A 25,921-nucleotide genomic window follows, 5' to 3' on the forward strand; every position below is an offset into this window, starting at 1 on the left:
CAAAATCATCACAAGTAAAAAGGCATCATTACTGAAATGCATATCAGAAAACATATATTGAAATAGCAAAATAAAATATGTGGATGACTATAAAAGAAGATATAAGGAAACAAAGTGTTGTATGGTGATGGCTATTATCAGTCTTTGAGGCACATCAATAATCCTCAATCACAGATGGACTTGCAACTGTTAAACTTTACAAAAAAAAATAAAAATATATATAATTATTATTTCAATAGTCAAAGTGTTAAGTGATGCTGTGGTCAAACTAAATAATTGATAAACTCCCTTTTCATGAAACCTACAAGTTATAGGGGTTTGAAATGTCACCAAATTTGCACCCTCCAGAATTTTATTTTATTTTTTCATTAAAAGTGTTCCTTTTTCACATTTTGTTGACACTAAAATGTTACTTTCTACTCTAATAGGTGTACTTGGGAGTGTGTCAAAAAACAATAAAACAAGATTCATCTTTTTTTTTTCTGTTGTATATCCATTAACACTGTTCTTTCTACATAAGTGCCTACGCCTGAGTTTTGGCCGGAGTTGTATTTACTAGTTAACAGAATCCAAACACAATCCAAGATATATCCAGAAGATGAATTAGAGTTTGAGATTAGATGGACGCCACTCAGCTGGAAGCACTGGGCCTTAACTAAGATCCTCTTGTTCCAAAGGACGTGTGAATAATGCAAAATGCCAATCATCTGGACAAGACAGCACTGTGTGGTTTAAGTTTGAGGTCTGCCCCGTTTGTTGGTTCATGTTGTTGTTGTTCGTCACTTTAAAACGAGATGAATGAATTGGAGCGGGGCACTATAATTTAACAAAACCACTTCATATGACGTACTTTGTTAGTAAAGTCAGTGACAGTGAGTTCTACTGGAATGGCCAGTGCCTAAACCCTTAGTCGGAATACGAAATCAGCTAAAAATGAATTTTTGGATTGCTATGAACTCCCCAATATTGGCACTACAAGACTTTTTTTTTATTTTCATTTGTTTGCATGCTTGCTCGTGGAAAATGTGGAAAGCTCCGAGTCTTGTTTAAATATCCAGTATACAGTAAAGTCATTTATCCATTATCTATGCCACTTATCCTGCAATCAGGGTTGTGGGGGTGCTGGAGCTTATCCCAGCTGTCCTCGGGTAAGAGGACTACAACGGGGCAACACAAACGTTCTCTTGTCTTGGCAAATTTAGGGTCTCCAATTCACACGAGTGCATGTTGAATAGAACATGCAAACACTCTTACAGAAAGGCCTTTCTTACAGAATCAAACCAGGAACCTTCTCGTTGTGAATTGGAAATGCTGACCACTGTGGCACCGTGCCGCCCACCTATCGGAGTTTGCTTAGCACATATGAAAGGTGTTTGTAGAAAACGCAAGCAAGCTTCAACTAAAAGTAATAAAATACACATTTCAACAGCCGTGAAAAATGTGCTTTGCAAATGCTGTGACTCGTGGAAAACAGAAATGTAAAGAAACATCGCAATTTTCCACACAAATGAACAGCAGGAATAACTTTCATGTCAGAAAAATTGCTATGGTTGAATAGAGAGCCTCAGTCAATGGGGACAGCCCCTCCAGGGCTCAGCAACATATTATTTGCAACAAATGAATGAAAAACAATGCATAAATACTATGGCACAATATAAAATCCTTTTTCCCATCTGCGGGGAAGATTTTTCTTAAGATTTTTCTGGAACATGTTTAGCTGATACTATTGGACTTTCTTACTTTTCAATTTCCCCAAAAGTTGGCTTGGCATACCCTCTTAAGCTACAATACTTGGAAAGTTTTCTTCAGATACATTATAGATCATTTAAGCCATAATGAGGCGACCAAGTAAAAGTTACACAACCGTCACTGAATTATAAAGTGGATTTTTTTGCTCTATTTAATTGCTATTCATGTATCAGCTAAGAAAAAGAATATTTTATCCTGACTGCCATGAAACCTTTGCAGCCTTGAAATTGAAAAGTACATCTGATTTTTGTCAAAGTTGCAGTGAAACTGTTTTACACATTCTGTGGGAAGCTGAATCATTATTAAGTGATTTAACGTATATGGTTTAGTTTGTTAGCTTTACTCTCCTTCCTCACCTGGGTGTCTAGACCTAAAAACAGTGCCTTCGGGGTGATGCATGGCAGAGGATAGGCTTATGATGCCAGCATGTCTGCAAAGAACAAAGGGGTTCCGACAAGCCTCATCTCCTCCCTTTGCTAACCTCTACCAACCATCACCTTCCTCCTTTTAAGATCATTAGAGGGTGTTAAAGTTAAGTATGGCTGTAATTAAAGGGGATGTTTGGGGCTCAACAGAAAATATCAATTCTAGGCTTTTCCCAGCCTTTGCTCTTTGTAATGGGGGTAAAACAGTATGAGGTGCCGCAGAAAAACAATCAATGAATAAGTCTGGTGTAGTTTTTGTTGAGTTAACAAAATGTAGGGTTTTGCAAAACTATGGGTAAATGGTTAATTACTGACGTTGCTGCTGTTGTACCTATTGTATAGGTATGCATTAATAATCATGAAATCAAAATAGCAGAATCAGCACTGTTCAACAAAGTATTTCTGGTGATTTAAATCTGATAAGGGGATATGAAAGAGTGTGGAACCCAAAGTCAAAAGGGAGAAAAAAATCAATGCTACATTTCTTTGTTTAAATGCATGGGATAATATTGTGAGGGGTTCTTGACATTTTGTCTGTTTGATTAATAAAGTGAGAAGAAGTCTGAATGCTGAAGCATTTCGCTGCAAATTTAAACCGTCACCCTGGTCATAAAATAAAATAATAAAGTTTTGCAAGTAATGGCATTTTTTTCTCAACTTTCTTAAGTGCCTTCAGGTGTATTTAACAAAGTCCTGTTTAAGGGGGTTACAAGTAATACACTGGAAAGTAAAAGAAATACCTTTACTGTCTCATTCAGTTACACAGAGCACAACACCAGCAAAATTTGAGCAGTTGTCTTGCTCAACAACACTTGGACTGGCTGGGAGGAGCGCGGGAATTGAACCAGGAACGTTCAGTTCCAGGGGCGACCGCTCTAAGGAAGGTTTTCCTAAGAGAGATCGGTGAATAGTTCCGTCTTCATCTCAGGGAAATATTCTCTTTTTCAAGATGCCTTGACAATAAGCTTGACCGTTATGATAATCTTACTTTGACTAGTAGAATACTGAAGTGCAGTTCTCAAGGCCTCTCATGTTGCTTGGAAGAGGGCATCAAATCATGTGAGGATGTTAGTTGTGCATTTGGCAGTAGCTGTGTTCGCTTCACTGGCGGGTGGAATCAGACCCAGGATGTGTCACAAGTCTAGCCCAAAACTGTCACTCATCCCATGTCCTGCTGCAAGCCACCCTGCATCTCCATGCCAACGCATCTCATTAAAAATCACCCACTAATTGCCAGAGAAAAGTCTGGTCGATCTTTCAACCGCTTCCCTCTCATCTAATATACAAAGCCAGTATTACACGAACAGAACATCATTTCCCACTGGCATTTATATCTATCAGAAAGCCGACACTTCGGAGGGAGTGTCAACAGAGGGAACGTGAAATATAAGAATTACTCACCACTTTCAGCTCTGGCACTGACCGGCTCAATGTCCATTCCTGGCTGTTCACAAAAGAGTCTAAAAAGAAAAGGGGAAAAGTCAAATATAAGTTATTGCCTATTCCTGCCTATTCTACATTTCCCTAAGACACATCATTCAAATTTGTGCAGGAACTCTGATGGTTAAGGGTTAAAATGTTAACAATTTGTATGACAAAAAATCCATTCACACTAAGGCTATGTATTTAGTACAATCTTCCTAAAATGAAGGCATGTGTATCCCTGTGTGTGCTGCCCTCACATTGCCCTCATAGTACTACCAAGTCTCTCACCTATAGCAAACACACTTACATATATTTATACACACACACGCACGCACGCACGCACGCACGCACGCACGCACGCACACACACACACACACACACACACACAAAGTGTTCGACAGAGAGAGAACCAGACAGACAGAACTACTCAATCTTATATTGAGTCGTAAATATTTTGTTTACATGATGTTTTTTCTGAATATTAAAGCTATATAACTGCCAGATGATTTATTTGTTCGATAAAACAAATTGCAAGACACTGAACCCCTAACCCTAATACTTACCACTCCCCTGGCACCGCTAAGTGGCTGACAACTGCTCATGGTTCATTCATGAGTTAAATGCAGAAATAAATAAAAAAATTTAAAAAAATGCAGAAAAACAAATGAAATAAAATAAAAAAGTCATTAGATTTCATTGTGGGGGGAGGGAGACAAAACTTCACAGGTATCATCTTGTTACGAGCTGACCTTGGTTTGCCAATTATTATGAACTCCATCCTCTCATACTCAATTTCCAATATTGGAATTTCCATACAAAACTGTGAGTAAAGGAGAACAGGCTAATGCATTTTAAGGACAATTTTAGCTAACTTTTTCAGCTGAATGAAGAGTCATCAAGCGTTGTGTGCGAAGTAACAACAATTAGAAAATAAAACAAAAAAACACTCCCCTGCTTTGGAGCATGGATTTTTCACCAACCGAGCCCCCCAAGAATAAGCTCTCTGATGCTAGAGTGTAGACTCACTGTCTGCAGGCAAAAAGGAGTGTAATACAAGGTGATATCCCTGCTTCCTCCCCAAGTCTAAACCATAATAATTAGTGTTGACGCCCACGAGAAGGACTTGTCAGTATAGTCAGCCTGTTTTCTTGCAGCAATAGCAGTTTCTTTTTTGCTTCAGGTGATATCAATGACAATAAAGTAATCATCAACTGTCCCTGCAGGGAAAATACTGCTTTCTCTTCAAGTAAATAAATAAAAAGTGGTGCATGACTCACAGTCAGGGAGGCCTGGACCGAAACTCCCATTGCCTCCTACAGTTTGAGCAGAATGCTAAAATGTTTGTTTTTTTTTTCTGATTACCCACAACAATGAGTTGCTTTGAACGTTTGATTCCTGGTTAAGGAGAAGAACACACTTTTCACAGAGAGGTTTTCACCGTGCATTGTGGGGGAGCAGGAACAGCACGCCTCATGTTAAGCCCTCTTAGTGTGGGTTTGACATGTCAGAACATGAACTCACCATGCCATTCCATTTTAAACTGCAGGAGGCTGCGTGTAGGTTATAGCTCTTTGAGCCCACATGAAATAAGACCCCCACTCAATGTTTTTTTGTAAATAGATAGCATTCCCAGATAAGTTCACAGTGAGAATTTCTCTGTTATATAGTAGTTTCACTTCCCAGCAAGTAAGAGCGTTTTGAGTCAGAACAATCGATTAGACACAGTTTGGGACAAAATAAGTAAAATTGATGAAAGCAGTGTGAACTGAGGAAGCCCCTCATATGAGAAGGGAAAGGAGAAAAACTCACATTCAGTTGCCATGATAATATTTGACAACAATAATTATTCTCCAGTTCATCTGGTTTGGTTATTTGTCTTTAAGTCATCTAGACTCGGTGCAGGGTTGGACAGGGTGACAGCACAAGAACCCACAAAGTTTTGGGTTGGACTAGTTTGTTTGTGGAAGTGTGTCCTTCACAATGTACCGATTCAGTGGAAAACTTTGTAGGATTTTGTGGCTTGATTTTCAATGTAAAAAAAAAAAATCACTAATTTTGGGATTATAGGAACACTACACGTCTTTTCTTCACTTCTACATCTTTTCAACAATAGTCTAATTTAAAGTGAATCTATAGTTATATGGATTTTGGTGAACTACGCTGTTTTTTATTTTTGATCTACATGAAAAGATTTCAAAACAAAAAAAGTAATTTGAGGGTTTTCAATTTTTTCCTTAATGTGCAAATAGCATTTTGTAAAACAGCTAGAAAGAACACTTGTTTTAGCTAGAGGTATATCAAAGTCCAAGTGGCCATCTTTCAGCAGTATTACATAAAAATAAAAAAAAAACTATGGTACAAAATCCTCACGAATCTATCACCTCCTCCCGCTGCGAAAAAACTCAGAAATATAAGATTATGCAATTGCCCAACAAATCCTTTCTCCTGCTTTACGATAAGGCCCTTTCATGTGTCCCGCTTGACTAAAGAATTTGCAACCTCTCAAAAAATCAAAGTCCTCCTTAAATCTGTGAAGGTGGGCTATGGACTGAAATGTTTTTTTCAAAAAAGGTAAATATCTTGGATTATAACTCTAAAAAGAAAAACTTTCCGAGGTTGAAAAGATATCGACTTACACCACTTTTTTACTTTTAAGTAAGCCAGTCTTCAGGTGTGTATCGGATCATTCCTTCGATATTATGTTCCATGTCAATTGCTGTGCTCATGGAGAATTGTAATTTGTTGATGGATGTGTACCTTATCCAGCCTTGTTTGATGTGCAACATGTTGCCATTTTGAAATACATGCTATGCTATGAATTAGTAAAGCTTTCAATATTTCTTTTTAGAAAAGAGTGGTTTGAATCTGCTGTTAAGTCAACCCCAAGCAATCTATGTTCCCAAAGAGCACCATTACTGTCAGCACTGTTGATAAACCACACAATTTTTATATATAAATCAGAGTGTCTTTTTTTTCATGCCCTTAAAGCACAAGAAGAGGTGCAAATCTCTGCCAAAGAAAGTTCACATAAAAAGTATAAAACTATGCTGAAACTATGTGTCACACATTTGACTGTTTTCTTCCCTGGCCTATGCCTTATAATTGAAAACAACCTGCTTTGGCACTTCAGTAACTCGTGGAGGGAGAAAAGTTATAGGGAATTGGACCTCTAGAAAAAAAAAAAAGAAAGGCTCAGAAGAACTCACACCTGGGTTACCGAGACTCACACCACTTCTCCACCCAGGTTTAGACCGTTAAAACAAGAAGAGGCACATGTTTGCAGCTTCCACTCCCTCCAAACCAGTGTTATATAGAAGAAAGAGGACTAACAATCACATTTACTCATTTAACATTAAGCCCCAATCATCATGTTTGTGTCACCTCTGTCAATACTCTTTTAAGAAAGTTTCCTCTTGTTATTGCTTCCTGGCTTTAGTGAAAATCCATGAATATTTTATGCCTATAGTAAAACCCAGGTCAAGACTCTCGGATCCTCGTTTTGAGGAAGCTAAGAAATGTTTATTACTATCAACAAGCTTATAATGTCCAACTTCTCCCAGAAGTTCTACACTATTGACATCCAATACATTTCTCTTACCTTTTGTAACACCATGCAACATTGCGAAGGACAGTGGTAATGATTCATTGTTGAAAAAATCCTGCTAATTAGTTGTCCTTTCAATACTTATTGTTATATACAATATAACGTTTTGCTTACTTTGTCCTGTCCATTATTCTGCTTTACTGTAGCTTTGTTTTTATTCTCCATAAATGGTTAAAAATAATGGAAAGAATATCATTGAATTATATTGTGTGACACATGCTTGTCTAATGAAGTTTGTTCTGGTAGTCATCATTTTCATTGTCTTGCACATATACCAGTGGTTCATACATGCTGTATTGTGATACTTGGAACACAACACTTTGTTTTCCTAGCTGTACTATATATGCACTACATGCATATACTTGACATAGATCAAAACATACACATTAAGATGGAAATGAATATTTCACACATGTTCATATAAAGGTACAAAAGAAGAGTGATTATGGTAGGAATTAAACTGCTATATTAATTAGATCCAGAACAACAGCTCCAACTGTTCTACCGAGCACAGAATGTATTCCTTATTAATTTAAATGGAAAACAAATGACAACACATGAATTGAAACTACTATTTGAAATTGTTTCGTCACCACAAAGGACATCTCTAAAAACATCCACAACTATTGTGGCCGCATTTCATGTCGTCAGATACATTGGATTGCATTAATGACGGGAGAAACAAAAGCCCATGTTACACAAAACGCATGCAATTCTCAAAAAAAACATTACTATCATACTGTTTGTGTAGACAGCGATGATGCTGATGTAATACTGCCAAAAAAGTGACTTTATATCCCATTTCGGCATTCTGCAACAAAGCCATGGCAAAGATGTTTGCAATATTAATGCATGTGGTGTGCCACTGGCGAACATTTTTGTTATGTTAAAAGGATCAATGGGGCTTGAAAAAGTGTACATAGGTTTAGGTGCATCGAGGTGGATTTCAGTAGACACCATTTCCACCTTTACTTGAGGGAAAACCCTCTCCAGAATCCTGGCTTGTTGTCAAAGAGAAGAGACAGTTACTTGTCTTGCCATCTAACAGTCACTCAGTTCATCCATCTTTAAAAAAAACAAACAAAAAACAACTATCTAGTTGAGTGGGTAGGAGGGGGGGTTGCATTTACTCCTTAGACTTGCAGAAATATGCACTCTGTCTTTTGATCAGGAATACAACCAAATGAAACCAAGTCTCAGACCACAATTCTGGAAAATTAAATAGTCATGGAAGGCCAACGCAGAAACTCTATTATGGAAAAAAAAAGTCATACTTTGTCTAGCTTGATGTCTAATAAAGGTCTCAGAATATTTTTACAGTGCAGATGTTTTCTTTTGTTTTGTGGAATAGATAAAGTAAACCCCCTTTGGTCCCTGAAAAAAATAAAAAATAAAATAATTGAATCCATGTGCTTTCTGTTACATCATTCTTAAACTATGATCATCCCCCAAATTACTGTGTCCCAGAATGCCTATGGAAACAGAAAGCCCCTGCATTTGTGATGGTTTGACAGGACACCATTGTGTTTGTCTCTGAGAGAAAAACTGTGTTCCCAGCTTGTTTGTTAGGTTTTTCACTTCACTGCTCATGTCTATTCACATAAAAAATGAACATTCAGTTTAAGGGTCATGATTCTGTTTCATAAAGGGGGGAGGAAAAAAAGTGCCACGCGAGCAGAAACCACATAGGGCCGGGTGAATTTGTGCACATGAATATGTATGGATTTGGACACGCAGTCAATGCGAAGTGATTTTTGGAATGGAAAAAAAAAGAGCTTAAACACTGAGCTTAAATTTCCACTATAGCGACGACCAACTTTCCAACCATACGTTCCCTCTGCAATAAATTAAAGAGAGAGAATTTAGTTGGCTATTAGTTTTCTACTTCCCTCATTCAATAACCTCAATAACAATCAACTAAGTTTCCCTGTCTGGCTACTTTTATCAAGCACATCTTGATGAAATGTTCGTTTTTGCACTGCTCTCAAAGCAATTTAGAGTTAGAACTCCTATCTCTGTTCTGCTCAGCATCTAAACACTAGACCGTTATCAAAGGAGGTAGGTAACAAATACAACTGACAGAGACTTAGGTAGAAATCTTTATGCCGTGCCAATCAAAGGTGCTATACTTAAAGCTCTTAGAGCTTTGTGTTGCCGGAGGAAAGGCATCGATCAGCTCCGTGAAATTAAATTGGACATCCTGGTTGAAATGCTTTTCTCTTTTAACATGAGCTTTGCAAAATGGGTTTTCAGGAGTCCTGCAGTCATGGCCTAGGTTGACCAGCTCAATCTATAGAATTAGTAAAGAATAATAAGGTAGATTAATTCTTTTTTCCTGCTACCTCAACACTTTAATTCATCAAACCGATAGATCGATCATGTATTACTTAAAGAGAGAGAAAAACGTGAAATGGAAAAGCAACAAATTTGTTACATTAGGTAGATTTTGTTAATAGATTTCAAATTGTTCCCATAGGGATAGGGGAGCTACAATATGAATGTTGGTATTTTTCCCATTTCTTATAAAATGTGATTTTTTGTTAGGGGAAGATCTACTTGGCTCACAAAATTATCTTTTATGTCTAAATAATAATGAGAAATCCTCAAAAAATAATATATGTTTTAATGTTGAATCAATATTGTATGACGTTTCATTCATATTTATAATCTAAATACCTACAAAGCATGTATAGGCAGCCAGTTGTGGTTTAAGTTCCTTGGTAATTTTAGTCTGCATTATATTTAGTAGAAATAACTTTTGCATTCCTAGACAATACTGGATATCTTATTTTTGTTGAGCCCTTTAAAAATCATTAACTTTATTGATGAAGCAAAAAGAATTTGGGCATTTCAGAGATCTTCTGAATTTTGAATATTTTAACTTTAACTATTATGAAAATCTACATGAAAAGTCTTGAATGGGACCTCATTCACAGCTAATGATCAATGTAAAGTAGGATAAAAAAAACATATCACAAGGGCTGTATTAATACACAATTGCACAACATATTGAAATTGAAATGGAAATATATCCAAAGAAGCAGATTGATGGATTGCCATATTAGACCAATTAAATTGTGAATGAAAACACAAGAGATTGCAGTAGAATATTTGCTTTGCTTCACTCTGAAGTTTAGTTGAAAGGAAAAATCACATTTAAAGTAACACATGGTTTACATAAATGACGTCTCCAAAGATGTCGGATTGTTTGCACTCTTCCTTGTTAAATATAAATTTAGGCCTTTAACTACTTATCAATGCAAAGATTAAGATTGACCAAAAACCTATCTTAAGTTCTATACCAAGTATTTGACGATTTACACATGTTACTGATCATTTAGTAATGAGCCATCCTCAAAAACTTCAATCACACCCCCCCCCCCCGAGAACACCCACAGAACCCAGGTCACTAATCACTCATGCGCACACACACACACACACACACACACACACACACGAGGGGCTTTGTTCATCATAGTTGGGGGTAGGGACACAGTATGCACACCTAAAAACATTCACTATTGTCTTCCCTTCCCCCAGACTTCATCTACAAACAAACCCTCACAGTTGTCATCAGCATGTATGTGTTCGTTGGAGGGCTTGGCTTCAACAATTGGGATTTATTTTTTGAGGTTACACCAAGGCAGGTAGCAACAGGTACGGAGTTCCACCCAGGGCATTGAACAACTTAACTTGAGATCATTGGCACACCTACATTCCTACTGCCTGACTGAAATGACTCTGCACTGGAATAAGTGAACAAATAGAGCACAACACTACAAAGTGTGTTACCCGTGGTAACCTGTGAAACACAAATAGGCTGTGTGATAAACACCGGTGACCACAGAAATGATTCTAGCTTTATTTCAGAATTAGAATACATTACCTGCTTGACCTGGTCAAACGTCTACAGAATAAGAACTAATTTACCAAGCATAAGTTTATTTGATGTGATTGTGTGAAATCTGAGCTGCCCAGACGAAATGTAGCATGTATTTATTAATTCAACAACAAATACTCGATTCTCCCAGCCTGCTCTTCCAGGCACCTGGACAACACATTTCACTGACAGTACTTGAGTATTCTTCCCTTCGTCTCATAATTACTGCATGTAAGCCTTATTAATTTAACCCGGCTGCACTGCCAACATTTCCCTATGACACCCAGCGAACACTGTGCTAATGCTATAGCCTTAAGCCTTGTCACTTTGAGGCCAACAGACAGCATTATGAAATATCCCATGTCCTTTGTCTGGGTGACAAAAAGGGGGACTTGTTAGCTGTTCTATAGTCTCACCTCTGGAAACCAAACCATTCTAATGTGCCCTTATCAGGCGCATTTACTGAAACTAGGGATTCATTTAGAAATCTTAGACCGGATGAATGAAAACATTTTTAAAAAGAAAACATTGGAAAAAAATTGCAGAAATAAGTCATCAAATATAGGAATTCCAGAGGGAAAACCCTGGAAGCAGGTGTTTCTGAAAGTCACTTTAGATTCCCCATTTGTATTCAATTTGCCTGTCATTGAAAAAATGCCCATATGTTTAATTTAACGTGCAGCTTTTTGTGCAGTAAAGCCGGTGGTCTTCAGGTCTTACCTTGACCTTTATATGACTCAGTGCCCGCCCAAGTCCCCATGGTGACTGCCTGTGAGTTATTATTCCCAAACAGGACATGTTGGCCTGTGTCTTTGCCCTCGGACAGCCGGGATTCACGTTCTGGACCGCTTGCCAGCTCTTTTTTCCTAAAACGGTTGGCTATGAGACGCCATATGCTTTGCTCTTGCTGAACTGGTTTAGATCGTTTTCTTGGAAACAGAGGTACTTCCATAACCTTAACTTTCCCTCTGTTGTGGTATTGAATGTATTGTATGCCCCCATCCTCTGACCGGTCACTGGAAGTTGAAAGTGTTCTTCCTGTAAGGTAAGAAAAAGGCTGCGGAGGCATCGTTCTGTCATCAGAAGTACTTTTGGTTTGAGAGCACTCAGGCACTGAAGGACCTTTGTCCTGGGGCCGAGTCCTCCTGATGCGCAGACTCAGGCTGCGTCTTAATGAGCTTAGTGTCTTTTTTGGAGCATCCGACTTGTGCGATTTCGATGTTTTTTCATCTTTCTCACAGTCCTTGCCCTTGCGTGGCTCTTGCTGTGTTTTGCCAAACAGCTTCCAACGGAGGGCTCCTTTAAGAAAGTTTCCTCCCTCGCTGCCTGCATGGCTACAGCTCCTCTGGCTGTCCATCTCATCATCACTGTCAACCCTCTTCTTTAGCTCCAGAACCGTCATACTAAGAGGCCTGGGTCTCCAGCTTCTCTGACGTACCCAGGGGGTGACATCTGAAGGGGCCGATGGACGTTGAACAGAATTGAGTCCATCCACAGCCCTTAACTCTGCCTTCCTGGACCTGTGCTTGTGATTGCTATCCAAAATGCCTGCCCTTTTGAGGGCGCTTTGGGACCGGGGTTCCAGAAGGACTGGGCCAGGGCCAGCCAGCATACACATACTGCTCGGCCTCCGGAGTCGTTCAGGTTGCAAATCATTTTGCTGCTTAACTGGCTCGCCATACATGCTCAGTGTCCTTCTTCTGTGTGAAGCCTTGTCCTGATGTGACCGCCGCAACACAGTCCATGTGAGAGCGCCGTGTCCCGCAACGGTGCCATGACCTCTGCAGAGAGGGTCTCTCGGATGGACATCGACAGTGGGTAATATCGAACTCTGTGTACGTTGCTCTTCACCATCCGTCGGAAAAACTCCCACATCTGTCTCTCTCTCTTGCTGTGAGCGATTGCTTGAGTTCTTAGAGGGATGTTTCAAAAACCTGTCAGTCCTCATTTTTCCAGCCAACTCCTCCTCATCCACCTCCACCACTACCTCCTCTCTCAGCCTTCCTGTTCTGCTTGAGCAGCTCAGGTTGGGCCCCCTGTAGGACTCCTCTTGTGCCTTGCACAGTCTGGAGTTGTTCTCCATTGGCATTAAACTAATTATCTCTTCACCTGGCTGGCAAATGTCCAACAGGGTGTGTGTGACCCGGCCCATTCCTACATCGGACACTAGATCATCCTCTTGTGTTTCTTCCAGAACAACAGAGATGTGGTAAATGGATTTCCCCTTCTGGCGAGGCCAAACAGTTGTGCTTCTTGCCGTTGTATCTGCTGCTCCACTGCTAAGGAATAACATGGCACTTCATTGACACAGATTCACAAGCCGATGCTTACATTCTGTCCGGGGGCGGTCGAGATTCTGCTCCTAAAGTCCTTCAATTGCAATCCAAATTCCTTTACTAGGCATAATCCTTCACCTTGGACATGGGACTTCAAACAAGTTAGTGCAAGCCACCCGCATCCTCTGGCTCCTTTACGCAGCAGACTCTCACAGCGTTTGCATGGTTACGGTTTTCTCTCCACACTATGATCTACATGTCTTTAACACGCGGATGAACAAAAGAATACTTTTTCCGTGGCATGTTTTGTGATAAAATCATATCACAAAAGCTTAATTGAAAAACGGAATCATCCTTCTTCTTTAGCAAGTTCTGAACTGTGAGAAACTCTTGTTGTTAATACTGCAGTCAAACCCCTTAATCTCTGAGCTGAGGGAGTGTGTCTGTTTGAACTTTCAGCTGCCATCCAACCCCTGGGATACATGGAAAACAAGGAGTGGATCCCACAGGCATTTATCACACCATCCTGATTCCTTTAGAACTACCAGTAGCCCCTGGAGTCAAAACATACAAATCTGAACAGGAGACTGAGGAGGTAACTGATCACAAAGTGATGTCATCAGTAATGACTAAAACCAACAACAGTCATGAAAAGATATCGTGCTTTTTGTGATTTTGCCCAGGGGGTAAACAGGAAGAGGGAATTTGCCATTCTTATCGGGCAATAGGGAATAGTGTAACAGAAACACCTTTTGCACCCTTCAATGGTGTTTCAGAGGCGGTAATTTAAATAGACAACTAAAAGTTACTTAGCCTGCACATAAATTAGTCAAATGGTATTGATAGAACCAAATAAAAAACAGCATTTTCATGCCTATCAAAGCATGGCCAGAGACTGTACAACTGCGAACACAACCTGTGTTGGGAACATTAAATGTGGGCCCTTGTGGCTCCCACTACGTAGCCCACACACTGTGGGAGAGCTTAAGCTTAATTCCAAGATTGGCTGACAGCTATTTTTACATTAGGGAAACCGTATTGTCTTTTAAGCGTTGGTAGCTTTGCACATTATGTAAAATGGCATCCTGTGAATCTAAAACATTGCAGCACATATATAGCTTACTTAAAAAAAGTACGACAAATACATTAAATAATGTTAGAACTGGATTTAAAAAAAAACTATGCTATGAACTCTCCAGTGCAATCAGATAAAATGTTAAAGATGAAAAGAAACAATTTGCTGTAGTTTCCATTTTCCCTTTTTCTTTGCTTTATGATGCATTAGTGAAATAGAAAATGTGCTTTGTACTGAGTTCATATTTCACCTGCACAACTTGATACACACTAGTGTGGTTAGGATTGTGACACTGCCCCTTAGTGGACAGAGGGAGAAAAAACAGGGGCCACAGATTAAAAGAAAATGGAGGCAGGTTTTCTAGACAATGAAACTGCTTCATTTCTTGAAATTTACAGTGCTACAATGTACTCGGGCAAAACTGTGTATGCGTCGAGGGCATAATAATAATCTCGTGATTCTACTGAAATGTTTCGACAGAGTGGTTTCCACACTACATACTGGATGTTCCCTTAAAAAGGGACATAATCAGAAGTTGGTATCATACCAGCAGTGGCTGCACTTGTGGATGAATAAATACAGGGTTTTGCAATTTGATATGATTCTCAGGAGACATTCATGAATTTCAACAATCCCAGATCTTTCTAGACACATTTTTCTTTACGTTATCAATGTAGAAACTGAAAACAATCAGAAATTCATGATAATACCTTGATAAGTTCCACAAAAGAACGGTTTTAAAATCAGTTTGCTAAAACTAATGTTTGATGGACTTTACCTGTGTCCAAGAAGCAAGGATTTGTAATGATCTGAGGCTCATCATCGAGCAAGCAGTCCTTTTCACTCCACAAAATCGAGTGGTGTTGATTTCGTCTGCGACTTCCAAAGCACAGCAACATACTCTTACCTCTTCAAGGGAATTTCACAATGACTCACAATATAGCCGGGACAAAGCTCAAGGCATCAGTCCAAGATGTTAGTCATTGTTTCATCTCTTCTGGGTTTGGTAGTTCTATGTTCCTTTTGTCCAGCGTGAATACAAACGAAATCTTTTTTGTAAATTACATCATGTCGTGCCCACTTTGTGTCCACAAATAATGTAAAGCCATATCCATATTCAACCTTCCATGTAGACCTGATGATGAAGATACCAGCAGTGGCTCATCTACTTCCCAGACAGCCTTCGCCAAAATGTCATAGTTGACTAGGATTTCTTTCCTCTAGCTAACATGTAATGCAGGTGTTTCTTCGCAGGGTCCTCCATAAGAAACACTGATAGGATTAAAGTTAATCCACTGTTCTCGTCTCTTTGTTGCAGTTCAGTTCGGAGAAACCTGTGCTGTGGTAAAGCCTTGGATTCAAAGTGCTGACACAGCTTCTCTTGTCTGCCTTTTACTCCTCTAAACCTCAACCCACTAAATACTTTTCCCTTGTAACTGTATCTTGATACCAGAACAGAGGGTTTCAAAGAAAAACTGGATGGACATGTTTGGAGGTTTCTGCATTACCATCAGACTTTGGATCAGAGATCGTGTCTGTACACACCTGCCTGATAGTTAGCTGCCATGCAGAGTGCATTATCTTGTTTGTGAAAAACATGATCTTGTATTTTTAAGCAGCACAGCGGTGAACTCAAGGAACCTTTTACTCTTTATTGCCAACAAGAGGGTTCTTAATGAATAGATTCTAATTGTGTTTTTCATCACTGCCATCTATTACAGATCAGTTTCTTGTTCAAAGCAAAAACCTCTGTAATGAGATATAAAGAAACTATACAGTTAACTAGAATAGAAAGGATGGAAGGAAGGAATACTAAAATATGTAATATAAAATTATTCCCAAATCCAATTAAAATGCCTACGTCTGGTGTCAAAAATTAAAGAATGTAGTCTTACAATGTGATCGTTTTATTAAAAAAGGTTTTTAAAGCCATAATTAGACCGCCTGCGTTTTTGCTTCTCTTTAGATTGAATTAATGTTGGGTTTAATGGTGTTTGCATTCTCTAGTATGACGTTCTGCTGCTTGCGGTCACATCAGTCTTGGTGATTTTGGTGAAAAAACCTTGTTGTATCCATTCAGATCTGACATGAGAACTTCCTGATTGATCAAGTCAGGGGTGCGGCTGAAAACACATTTAGCGTGACAAGATCTGATCATTCAGACTGCATTCAGAGTGGGACAGAGAAACAGTGGGTTTTAGCTGTAAACTGAAGCGCTGCCAAATTCAGTGATGTCTGCTGTGTAAGAGGCGGTGTGTACTCACTTGTGTACATAATGTGGCATAATGTTATGGCAAGTATAACTTGAAATTATGCAGAAATCTGCAGACATACGTTACTAGGTCACTGAGCTTTATCTCAAGCAGTTTGATTTATTATGTTAATAGCATCAGAGCTCAGTGAATATTAGACAACAATATCCAGGTGTCTTGATAATGAACTGTACTATTAAGGCTACAAATTCAATTCACAGGATACAAAGCACATAGATAGATTAATAGCGGGATAATGTAACACATTTACACGCCAGTTTTTATTTACTTGAATTGAGGGTCTTAGGTTAGAGGCCGTACCAGCATCTGGAGCATGTCAACTTTGTGAAGTCAATTGAGGCCAACTAAGTTAATGATTTGACTATGACTTGTGATTGAGAGAAAATAAGACAAGTTGTATGAGAAACTGCTCTGAAACATAAAATGCAAACACAATATATCTACATTTCTGATACTAGAAAGCACAATTTGACAGATATCTTAGACACTGAAAACTTTTACAACATTTTCAGGCAATTTAAGGTAACTTGAATAACTTGTTTATGAACAAATCGAGGCTATTTCAGTGCAGCTCAACATCATTGGCATGCGTTGATACACTCTCCTTCCATTTACATTTTGCTTTCACTGACAGAACTTTGACAGAATTATATTTATTTCCTTATTGCAAAATGAGTAAATCTCAGAAAAGCAATTGTACAGTTGGATGTTACTACCGAGGTATCGGTCTTGGTTCAATGTGAACCATACCTGACTCTGATCTCCAACAGTGGAAATGCTTTAGGGAAAATGTTTCCTCCTGCCATGAGAGTTTCAGAGATTTACAGATTCAGCTCCAGAGCTCACTGAATTTGGCTTCTGCGGGCCATACCAAGACACTCTGCTTTGGTCTATAATTTGTCTTCCATCTGTCAGTCTTAACAGCAGACATGACAGACAGAACTGCTGTGTTTATATAAGTAAACAGACACTATGCGAGACAAACGTTGGTGCTGTCTGGCAGATTGCACAACACATCCAAGTCACATGAGTAAATCTTACTAACCCATCGTCAGTATTAGAACATGAGTCATAATGAGAAAGACAGCCGTGCACATATGCACAGTTGTGAATTGAATTTGATTCTTTTGACAACCAGGCTAACGAGAACAGAGACTGAGAGTGACTTCCTGCCATAGTATCAGCTATATTCAGCCAGTGTGTGGTTCTCATTAGGAGGGTGTTGCTGACCTCATTCATAACAAATAAGAAGCACTCACACCTCATGAGCATCAATCTTCTGTAGAACTGTTTAATTTCAAGAACCTCTGGAGTTTCTGTATGCACAAATAAGAATGTCACGGGTAAATTTCTGAGGTCTCTGCTGCTGAAAGCTGTTTTTGAAAAATGATCGTCGGAGATCATTGCAGTGACTCACAAGGTGCAAGGGGAACAAGATTCATAACTTATGAACATGATGGATGTCATTCTTTTAATATGGCCTCCTGTGAGCCCATACATGAAAACAAATACACTGCAGAGGGAGCCAAACACAATAATTAGAGCAAACTATTCAGTGCTGTCATAATAAATATCTTGATTGAAGAGACACTGAATCTCAGTGGGCAAAAAAAGGAGAGACAAATAGCATAGCCTTTAATAAAAAATCTTCCCTGTAAGATATTACCCGAGGCTATGATAAAGACAAATCCCTCTGGTGACAGCTCTTGGATTGTTCATTTTAGCTGGCCAGATATGCAAGCACAAATCAGGTAAAAGAAAAAAAAATATTTCAATAGCATTCAGGTAAATGATGTGGAAGAAGTGGTTTTGGACTTCACTGTCGAACATGTCTGTCTAAGTCAAAAAGTAAAATTGCTAGCCCTGAAGTAAATACCATCAAAGACCACCCAAGCTACAGTTCAGCATTATGATGATCTGCTAAAAAATATCAAACATCAGAAAAATTCAAGAGCTCACGGTCTTTGAGATTTTTATATTGTATATTGTATTATATTGTAGCATGTTGTTTCAGTTCTATCATCTCATATTACTATAATAATGCAACTTTTATGTCCACAATTGTAATAGCTGGAAGTAAGGGACGAGCTTTAGAACTCAGTTGTATAAGGGTGTATTTCAATTTAATTTTGATTATAAGGGTGTATTTTAAAATATGCTGTTAGACAGTTAGTCAAACAATATCAAAATGAAGACATTAATTTCATGCATGTACAATAAATAAAAATAAAAATTGAAATAAAGACATGAAACTGCATATTGAAATGACAAGAGTCTTGTACATTGCTTGGAATTATCCCTCCATTTTAAATCTGTGCAAATTACCATGTGATACCGATGTTTTATAGTAGCTCCTCCCAAGAGACATCATCTGACACTTCAAGTCAAATTGAAAAATATCAGAATGTCAGACATAAAAAAACTGTTTATGAGACTTGATTAAGCGTGGGAGATTATGATTAGCAATCTATGGCTGGTTCGCACACAATTAACACCTACCATGGTCAGTTGACTGGAATAGGAAATTCCTCATGGACTTAAATGGCATAAAGACATGCTTTTCCCATCTGAAAAGTTAAATTAGGTTTCCTTCTGCAAAATAACTGTAAAAGCACCTAATCCAAAACACAATTTCTAGGGACAGATTAAATATAAACACCTATAGTTCTATTCATACTGAGTTCTATAGCATACAAGAACCTATGTGCCATATCACACAAATACACACAGTGAAAATATTTAAGCATGTGCTTTTGATTCCCCACACCAAGGTAATTATACAGCACTAGTGATTATGCAATGGCCAGCGAATTTTCAAAAAGACATCACTCTACAATACCCCTTTCACCCACCCATTTCTGCACTAACACTGAATTAATGCCTGCTAATGAATAAGTCAGGAGAATCAAACACATAGACAGAAGGTACACACAGACAGAAGGGTTACAGACAGCGAGGAAAGTTTATGATAATTATGCTTGCAGTAGTGGTATTGAGCGTGGGCGTAGAGCTTTTTAAAATTCAGCTGCACTAGCGACAAGCATACGTCACCATTGCTCCACTGCAGAGAAAATGATAGGTTCGAGGACATCTGTGGGAGGCTGCGAAAAAATTCCAGACGCTTCTGTCTGTAGAATTCAGGTTTTGAGAGAGATTGTGCATGTGTATAGTGTGTGCAAGAGAAAGGCAGAAAAAAAAGGGGGAGGGGGGGTGCAGAACCAAAGATGTGTAAAAAAATGCATGAAACCCCCTTTTTGATGCAAAAAGGGGGTTTCATGCGTTTATATACGCATGCGTTTATATGCGAACAAAGATCTGACTCATGAAATTCATTGCAATGAGTTTAACTCACTGCTTTTTTTTTTTCCTTTCTGCAAACAGAAAACAATGCTTAAAATTAAATACTATTGCAAGGTATCATGCACGGCTGCAAGAACAGGTCTTGCTTTGTTGTAACCATTGCAGGCTCCCTGCCAGCATGCCATGAACCAACTGAAGAAATTCAAAATGCAGGAAGACTCAGCACAACAAAGGTTAGAGTGAATCTAATTAGCTGTGAATGGGCAGGGAATCACGGGTATATACTGGGTTGCAGATGATGACAAAATGACCAGTGAGAGAATGTAGGTGGAGGCTGCAGAGAGATGCGCAGTTTTTACAGGCAGGTTTGTGTGGGCTGGTGGCTCCCAGTACTCCTCCTCTACACACAAGTTTGCAAACCCCCCGCTTGCTATTATCTTATAAACTACTCCTCCATGCAAAAAAATGTATTATTGCATTTTGCAATATTTCGACAGTGAGGTAATGCACTGCGGCAAATGTGGGATTTTCGCAAACTTTGGGCGTTGTAATTTTTCCATATATACGAGTGTGTGTATGTGTGTACACATCCCTATCCCCTAGCAAACAGGCTACCTAGACTATCCTTACTTTACCAGCAACGTGTAATCTGTAATGCACCATCTGAGTTTCAGCTTCATTCTTGTATCTCACATCCTGGAATAACAGCCCAACAGTTGTTGAAATAAATGAAACTGTCAACCACTACATCCATCAACTACGATCTGATATCATCCCTCTGAAAAACAGATAATATAAACTTTCTTCATTATATATTCATACATAACCCTTAAATAGTTTAAAGAGTATAATAATCTTGTCGTGTTAACTTGCAAACTGCAGACTGTCGTTCATCCTTCCAGGTAGCATCACAATTATAGTACCGGTACAACAAAATATTATCGGATTCTGTTCAGTCTTTTCCTTCCACTTCCCTCAATGTTGGTCCTTTATTTGTTGTTTTTTAAATTGTCTGAGAATATAGGTACATTAGGACACCCTGTTCCCAAAGTAATTTCCATGCCTTTTGATCCTGTGCCTCAAATTCATGCTGAGACAATAAGCCAGTAGCTTTGTATGAAGCAGACAACACTTTATTAGCAGGAAATAAGGACAATTACCACCACTCCTGCCGTTTGCCACCCATCCACCCTCAAACACTTCCCACTCAACATGCAAATCATGAGAAGCTTCTGACAACACATGAATGTCTGTTTCAAATAAACGGATACACTTAATGAAATTGTTGACAAGCTAAAAGTTGAAAAATAAGAGTCCTTGAATATCCCTTGCTGTAAAAGTTAAAAAATAAAAAGTCCTTGAATGTCCCTTGCTGTAATGAAGTTTGGTTAGTGAGAAGTATAAAGTCAACAGATAACAGCTCCAGGATAGTGACGCATAACTGAGTCTGTATTCAGTGTGGGATTAATTGCTGTTATGTTCTTTTAACTAGCATATCTGTGACTGATGAAAATCCTCAGGCTGTGAGATAGCTTTGGGAGAGTTAATTCCACAGGTGACTGACAATTAAACTATGCTCTGCCAGTTCAAGCTAAAAGGTGCTGAGTTGGACAGGCACAGCGGTCACCAACAATTTGCATGTCTCTGAAAGTTTACTTGGCATAGAAAAAAAAATGAAATAAACATTATCAAAAGCAGCAAAAATTTGTATCTATCCCACATCACCATATCAAAACACACAAGAGCCAGAAACAATCCAAAGGTTTAGACAGATGGGATTTAGTTGATTAATGATGAAAGCAAAATGCACATCTGGTTAGATTGTATTGGAACTGCAACACTATCAGCTTTTTGCATGAAAACTCCACCTCAGTCAGCTGAGCTCACCAGCAAGCTCAGTTGGAATGAGGAGAGATAAGTGCACATTTCTGTATTCTAATTTGTACACGTATACCTTGTGTTTTTTATGCACTAAACGCAAGTGCATTCCAGCAGCTCAATGTCATTAACATCTTGTAAACAGCCTGAATGTAACTATATCAGACAAGACACTGAAGGATGGTGTCCAACTACTACTTTGTAATTTGCTTTCCATGACATACATTCTTCTAGGGGCTTTTTCTTTGGTCCGAATCCTAAATGTTCAATTTAGATAAATTTCTGTATAGATACATTATAGATACAAATTGATACATTTCTGATGAATAAAAACTGTGCCAGAAGCCTCGGGGCAGGAGCACAAAAGTTTGCAAAACAGTGATAATTATTATGAATATTACTATTTTTTGCAAATTTGAAGCCAAGAATATAGCTCAAAAATGCTTGAAATTTGGAATTCATCACTTGACTATGGTCTCATCAAAAAAAGCAGACATGGGGAGGCTGTGAATACCCATTATTTGTTAGGCTTAAAAACCTGTGGCCATGTGACTCCAAATGTTCATAAATATTCTAAAATGTACTTCTTTGTACAAGTCTCAGCTTCAATGCCAATTCAGGGTGAATTTTGATGATTGATTTAGAAGAAAATCAAATTTCCTGTGACTCAAAGCCCAGTTGTCAAATTTCGAAATCCATGTTCAACACAAGTCCAAGTGTTATCTAGTTTCAAAGCCTTGCATTGGCAATCGACTCTATTCGTCTGATGGAGCTTGAGAAATTTACATCAACTTTGGTTTGGATGGATTTCAGATGGATTTGTGGGTGGACAACTTGTTTTGTGTAGAACTATTATTCTATTATCATCATTGTCATTACTGTTGACGAGACAAGATATAGACAATACATTATGGTGTGAAGAGTTCGGGCTGCAGAGACGAAGGCAAGTTGAAACTTTATTACATAAACACTAACAACAAACTTAAAGCCAACTTCCCTGGACCACAATGCCCTAAATCACGCCCCCAAACCGTAGTCCCATGCGGTGAGAGGCCTAGGGCTATTGGACTACCTCACAATCTCCAGGTGCACCATGGTGGTGAACTCCCACGTCAAGGCGCCGAGCCCACGTGAAAACATGAGGTCCCATCGTGGGGATGAAGTGCACAACACAGTGTTTAGTAGACACGATGGAAAGGCGGGTTTAAAGAGCGATGGAAATTCTACTAGCAAATGTTTGAAAATATCCCCCCATGTTAAAAAGTTAGCATGAGCTAGCAGCCCAGCTCCCCCTGACACGCGTGGAAAAGTGGCAAAGGACACAGCGTCAATTAACTGGTGGTTCATCACACCATTCACACACAATCCGTGATGGGGACAATCACAAAATCCCACTCATGATGGCAGCCGTGGAAAAAAACAAGACCCAGACAGTCGCAATGGACATACTGTTAGCTGCGCTCAGCCGCCTCTGGGCTGTATGTCTGCTTGCATCGGATGGAGCAGGCTCTTCTGCAAGTCAGACTCAACCAGAAACCCTTTCCTGACCTGAAATCCCTGATGAAGAGCATCTCTGTGTGTTTGCTGGTGCCCACAGCTGCTACTCGAGGGCTAGCCTTCAATCTCCTAGGCGCCTCAAAGAAGCACAGTGGGACGCAGCACCGCACCTTGCCACTGAACCACTGGTGGAAAAAGCCTCTGGACGGTCACTCCGGCCACCAAGGCTGGATCCACATTCCCGTCTGCGGGAGCTCCGACGTCATGCTCTGGATGGCTAGCCACCTGGCAGATAGCAGGACGTGGTTGGCCTACTCTGCCAGACCCTGGCAGTCACAAACACCCAGACCGCGTGAGTTAGCCAAGGCCGCGCGCACCGGAGGTGCAGGAAAAGGAAACCACCTTCATCTGATCAACGCAACTACAGCATTTTGTCCATCAAGTCCACAGCAGTCACGTCACCCAAACCGGACCAGGCCAGAAGTCTGTCCACCCGCTCCGAAGAAGACAGACTATACCTCCGAAGCAGAAAAGCAGTGCATTTACCGTGTCTCCTTGGGTGTCACAACTGCTGCAAAACTCGCCACTGGTTCAGCGTCATCAGAGACTATTTCACACAGGCGGAATTGTGGGGTCGCTCTGCCAGAACTCCGGGAGCTTCAAAAAGCCACAGTGAGAACGGCCGGGTGGGGCATCGTGGCTGGAGTGTGGTCGCACACTCGATCCGAACGGGGTCACCAATGTGGTGTAAAAAGGCAGGATTGCAGAGAGTTGTAACTATATTCCTTAAACACCATCAACAAACTGACAACCAACTTCCCTGGACCACAATGCCCCGACCTAAACCACGCCCCCAACCCATAGTCCCGTGGATGAGAGGCCACGCCCTTTAGTGTCCACCACAATAGATTATATCTGGCTATGCAATAGAAAACATGATGCTTGTCATCATATCAACAGCACAAAAGTGAGGCCCTTTCAGTCATACTTGTGTGGTTAGCTGCTACTGAGTTGTATCAAGATTTTTGCAATTATGTGAAAACTCCATGATTATTGTATCGGCCCCTCGTGGAAATGGGCGATGTTGATAGATTTGATTCAGAACCCTGTTTTTTTTTCCTAACATTTCATTCCAAAAAACCTTCCCCTTACCCCTGAACAGACTTCAAAAACAGTGTGACAGTAAGAAGTCACTAGGTATATACAGATATATATACAAAATCTAGACAACTTGCACACACACTTGTAAAAGGAAAATAAAACTCACAAACCCTGAAGCCTATCAATGTCACTCATTTCCTTTGTCAACTTTAATAAAACATCTGAGGATATCAAAAGTGCTGAACAAAGAATCTGATTCTCTGCAGGGCATCCCTATTTGCTGAATTCACAGTTTCTCTGCCTCCATCAGCTGATATTTTCCTGCAAAGTCTTTTTCATGTTTTGACATTGAGAACTAAAACATACGGAGAAAAAAAAATACATAGAAATTGTCAGCACTCAAAAATACCCTGAAAACAGCACTTTATTATTGAACGAGATCAATGCCTTTTTACATGTAAGACGGTAGGTTCCTGTAACCGGGCAACCTATATAGTATTTATAGTGCCTCTAAGCAGGTAGCTGTGTCACAAGAGTATTGAGGATCTTATAAGGATACCTTAGTTGAAATGACTCACTGATTATCACGACACTTTGAGAGAAGAATGATCATATTTCTATGTGTCCTAGAGGTGGAACACAACCGAAGCCAAGCACATGCAGTTCTCATTTTAATAACTGAGGAATGAGGCTTATATTTCAGCACCTTTTCACCCCAAACAAATTTGTAGGAAAAAATTGGCGCTACATTGCTGCAATTAATGAGAAAGAGCAAAATATGCAACACTTGAGATGCTTATATGGCCTGGTTTATAAATTTGATTCACCAGTGGCCTCTTGAATGCACTTAATGGCAAGTATCTTGTATGCTGAGCATGTACGCTGTAAATTATTATTCAACATTACTGCCTCGTTGAAATCTGAAGTACCATAGCCTCCCACCCCTCCAATCCACGAGAACTTTCAGCAATTGATTTCTCTCCTGGCACTGAGGCTTATTGTTTGAATGTCACACACACACACAGACACACACAGACACACACACACACACACTTGTATAATCCATAGTCTCATAAGCAGTTTAATGAGCTAAAATTTGTGCACTTGTGGCTACTGCAAAACAATCATTACCTGCAAAAATGACACAAAAAACATTTTATCTCTCTCAGATTGGTCTCCTCCTCCCTAGCTTCTGCATGCCTTCATCCTAAATCCAATCCTATCCACCCACAAACACCCTGCGTTCAGTGAGCACTGCATCAGATCAGCAGCATCTCTGAGAGAACTGAGTCCTGCTCTTTAACTAGACCGTGACAAATAATTGCCACTTCAAGATCGTCTAAGATGTACTGACTCCATCTGCACCCAGAGCCTCAGGAAAGCTGTGATTCTATTATGTGTTGCTTTGTTACATAATCCCTGCATGATAAATAAATGC

The 25,921-nt window shown here is 39.5% G+C and overlaps 1 protein-coding gene and 1 long non-coding RNA gene across 4 annotated transcripts in view; one reads left to right on the top strand and one right to left on the bottom strand.

The window, feature by feature from the left end:
* Nucleotides 1–13,484, bottom strand: part of agap3 (ArfGAP with GTPase domain, ankyrin repeat and PH domain 3) — a 72,194-nt gene extending 58,710 nt beyond the window's left edge. For both annotated transcript variants that reach the window (XM_086172050.1, XM_086172049.1), the window contains exons 1-2: nt 11,804–13,484; nt 3,576–3,634 (exon numbers count right to left, since the gene is read on the bottom strand). In XM_086172050.1, coding sequence (XP_086028176.1) covers nt 3,576–3,634; nt 11,804–13,376 — 1,632 coding nt within the window. In that variant the 5' untranslated portion in view covers nt 13,377–13,484. The remainder of the gene's footprint in view (nt 1–3,575; nt 3,635–11,803) is intronic.
* LOC147218927 (uncharacterized) lies at nt 11,910–16,227 on the top strand. 2 transcript variants are annotated; one of them, XR_015108676.1, is made up of 3 exons: nt 11,910–12,025; nt 13,819–13,954; nt 15,753–16,227. It is a non-coding gene; the product is annotated as an uncharacterized LOC147218927 (long non-coding RNA). The 2 variants fall into 2 exon arrangements; XR_015108675.1 differs by lacking the exon at nt 11,910–12,025 and adding an exon at nt 13,397–13,520.
* The last annotated feature ends 9,694 nt before the right edge of the window (nt 16,228–25,921 follow it).

This window comes from Fistularia commersonii, chromosome 25 (assembly GCF_037954325.1).
Source record: "Fistularia commersonii isolate RoL2024-O1a breed Wild chromosome 25, RoL_Fcom_v1.0, whole genome shotgun sequence".
Lineage (NCBI taxonomy): Eukaryota > Metazoa > Chordata > Actinopteri > Syngnathiformes > Fistulariidae > Fistularia > Fistularia commersonii.